At 44.2% G+C, this 2,773-nt stretch overlaps 1 protein-coding gene across 1 annotated transcript; it reads right to left on the reverse strand.

Annotated features, from left to right (window-relative positions):
- Positions 1–1,253: 1,253 nt before the first annotated feature.
- On the reverse strand, positions 1,254–2,250 carry RNASE10 (ribonuclease A family member 10 (inactive)). Its single transcript, XM_024567577.3, has one exon. It carries the CDS (start codon positions 2,248–2,250, stop codon positions 1,600–1,602), a length of 651 nt encoding a protein of 216 aa, XP_024423345.2. The 3' UTR covers positions 1,254–1,599.
- Positions 2,251–2,773: the final 523 nt, after the last annotated feature.

Below are 2,773 nucleotides of genomic sequence, written 5' to 3' on the forward strand. Positions count from 1 at the left end.
CTACCCTCCTCTCCTTAATGACCCACACCCGGACCCACAGGCAGGGACAACTCTGCAGCCCTAGCCCACCTACAGTAGTTATAGAAGAGACCTTTGTCCCTACTTCCCAAAACCAGAACGAGGCCAGATCATTAAGAATAAATCCATTTTAAAACCAGATGGGGGAATGAAAGGATGAAGTCAGCCCCATTTGTTACTGTGGCACCATTTGCCTAGCAGGCTTATGACCTTGTTAAACATGACCGCCATTTTACTCTTCTGAGCTTGTCCCCAGGACTGGAAATTACTGGAAGCAAAAACAGAATTAACAGCTCCTTACAGCCACAGGTGGAAGATAACATTGAAACAAACTGAAGCCTCCTGTTACAATGCCCCAACAGCCCAGGGGCCACACAAGAGCAACCCCCCCCTCTTTTTAATCCAATTATAATCTAATAAAAGCTTAAAGCTCCCACCCCTCAATGCTGGTGTATCTCTTCACACCATGTCCCTCTCCTTTCTTGGAGAGTAAATAAAAACTTTATTCTCTATACTTTCCTCTCTTTGTGAATTCTTCCATAGCCCACATCACCAACCACCCTAACAAGTCTCTTCAGCCGCCTTTCCCTCCAACCTGTTATGACAGACTCTTTGACCATGTGACCAACATCTTCTAACCTGGCAATGCACAAGCAGTCAGTGTTGGCTGACTGAGTTTCTCAAGTATTTAGAGAAAGAATAGGGAGGTCCAAAAAGAGAGGAAAAGGAGAACAGGGGAAAGAGAGGGGGGAAAGGAGCAAAGCAAAGAGACAGGTACTAAAAGATGGAGGAAAGAGAAAAGGGTAAAGAAGTTTCAAGAAATGAAGGCTGTCCTTGCCCAGCACAAGTTCTGTCTTCATCTGTGAGACCATAGATCCTTACCAGGAGATCCATAAATCCCTAAATCCAGGCCTTATATTCAGACTCAGGAAAGAAACTCATTCCCTTGACTTGGGGTGGTGAACACACAATACAGTGTACAGATGATGTGTTGTGAAATTGTGCACCTGAAACCCGTATAATTTTGTTAACCAGTGTCACCTTAATAAATCCAATTAAAAAAAAAAAAAGAAAAGAAACCCATTCCATGTGGTTTTCCAGATGCAGTTAGAGATTTAATTAATTTGCATCTACAGCAGAGAAGGGTTATGTGGATAGTCCAGGAGCTATACTGTCCTAAAGGGTCAGGGTGGGTAGCAGGAAAGGCCATGGGTGAAGGATGCATTAAACTCTTGTAGTCCACAAAGACAAACAGACCAGGGAACAGAATAATGACCAGGGCCATGGGAGAGCCTAGAGCAGTTTTTCACTAATCTCTTCCCAGAGCAAGAGATAGGTTCTGAGAGAGGAAGAACCTAGAGAGCCTAGATATCATTAACCTATTCTGCCACTTCTAATCACAGGAACAAAATGCAAGCTAGGTGAGCCCTCAGGCAAAGAAGAATTGTATTTTCATGGGGGGAATGATAAAGAATAAATCAGCCTCTCTTTCCAGACACTTTTTTTGCAGAAAACCTAAGAGGAAGAAAACAATATGAGAAAGGGGAAGAGAAGGTGAAGAAAAAGAAGAGGAAAGTTGCTTCATTTTCCAGAAGATACCTGGAGCTTCATGTCATTACAGGATATAATAATGAACTTTTCAAAAATGAAAGTTAGGTAATTGCAGTGAGGAATGACTTGGCCTGGTTGGGATAACTTGCAAAATGTCAAATCAAAAGGACGGGGGCTTTTGTGACATTTGCCTCCCTGGAGCTCACAGGCAACAACAGGACCATTACAGACAGCTCTGACTGTATCCAGCTCTTCATGGATGAATGTGTACTGGTTTATGCATGTGTGGTTGTGCTCCTTCATCTTGTGTGCCATCAAGGTGTTGCATTCCCGGGCCATCAGGTCAAGCCTGGGATAGTCTTTGTTGCTCTGAAAGAGAGCCTCAGCTCTGAGCATCTTGTTTCCTCCAACTTCATCTTCATTGAGGATGGTGTCTTCTGGCCAGCCAGGTTGTACCACCCCTTCATTGCTAAGCAGCAGGGTTTCTGTTGTTTGGGTGCCTTCTCCCTCCTTAGTAGCCTTGGCCTTGTCCTGTGAGTCTCTGGACCAAAATTCACTCAATGACTCATCACTGTCTTCCAGGACTGCTGCGGCCATCTGAAGCCCCAACCCTAGGCCCATCCCCAAGCCCAGCAACAGCAGCAACATCACAAAAAAGATTTGCACCAGAGTCAGCTTCATTTTGCCTGGGGGGCAGGAAGGAAAAGGAAGGAATGACTTTGAGATGAAACTTGGCTCTAGTAGAGACCCTAGACTCCTTACCCCCTGACAGCATAGCCTTTGGGGTTTCCTCTCCTTTACCCTATATTACCCCATCCACCTCAAGTCACCTCCTGTTCCTCCCCACCACATTCCCTGTTGCTGTGTAATAACGTGTGGATCTTGCAGAATGGGAAGGATGAGGGGAAGCAGTTCTGAAATTCATTCACAAGTGGGGCAACAGTGGGGAAAAGTTGACATCAGCTGACTCTTAAACAGAAATTAGTTTCAAGTAATCCAAGAGACTGGTTGAGAAGATGAGCAAGCACAGTGTAACACTTCCCTTGAGAGAAATTCTTGTAGATAGCCTTATTCTCAGTGAAGGACTAGAATTACCATAGAAGACCATTCCTTTATTTTTTATCCCAAATATATTTTTGCATATTTAAGTCTTTATAACTCTCCTTGCTACCCACTCTTCCCCCCAAAAACGTTTAAAGGGAAT

This window comes from Desmodus rotundus, chromosome 7, assembly GCF_022682495.2.
Source record: "Desmodus rotundus isolate HL8 chromosome 7, HLdesRot8A.1, whole genome shotgun sequence".
NCBI lineage: Eukaryota > Metazoa > Chordata > Mammalia > Chiroptera > Phyllostomidae > Desmodus > Desmodus rotundus.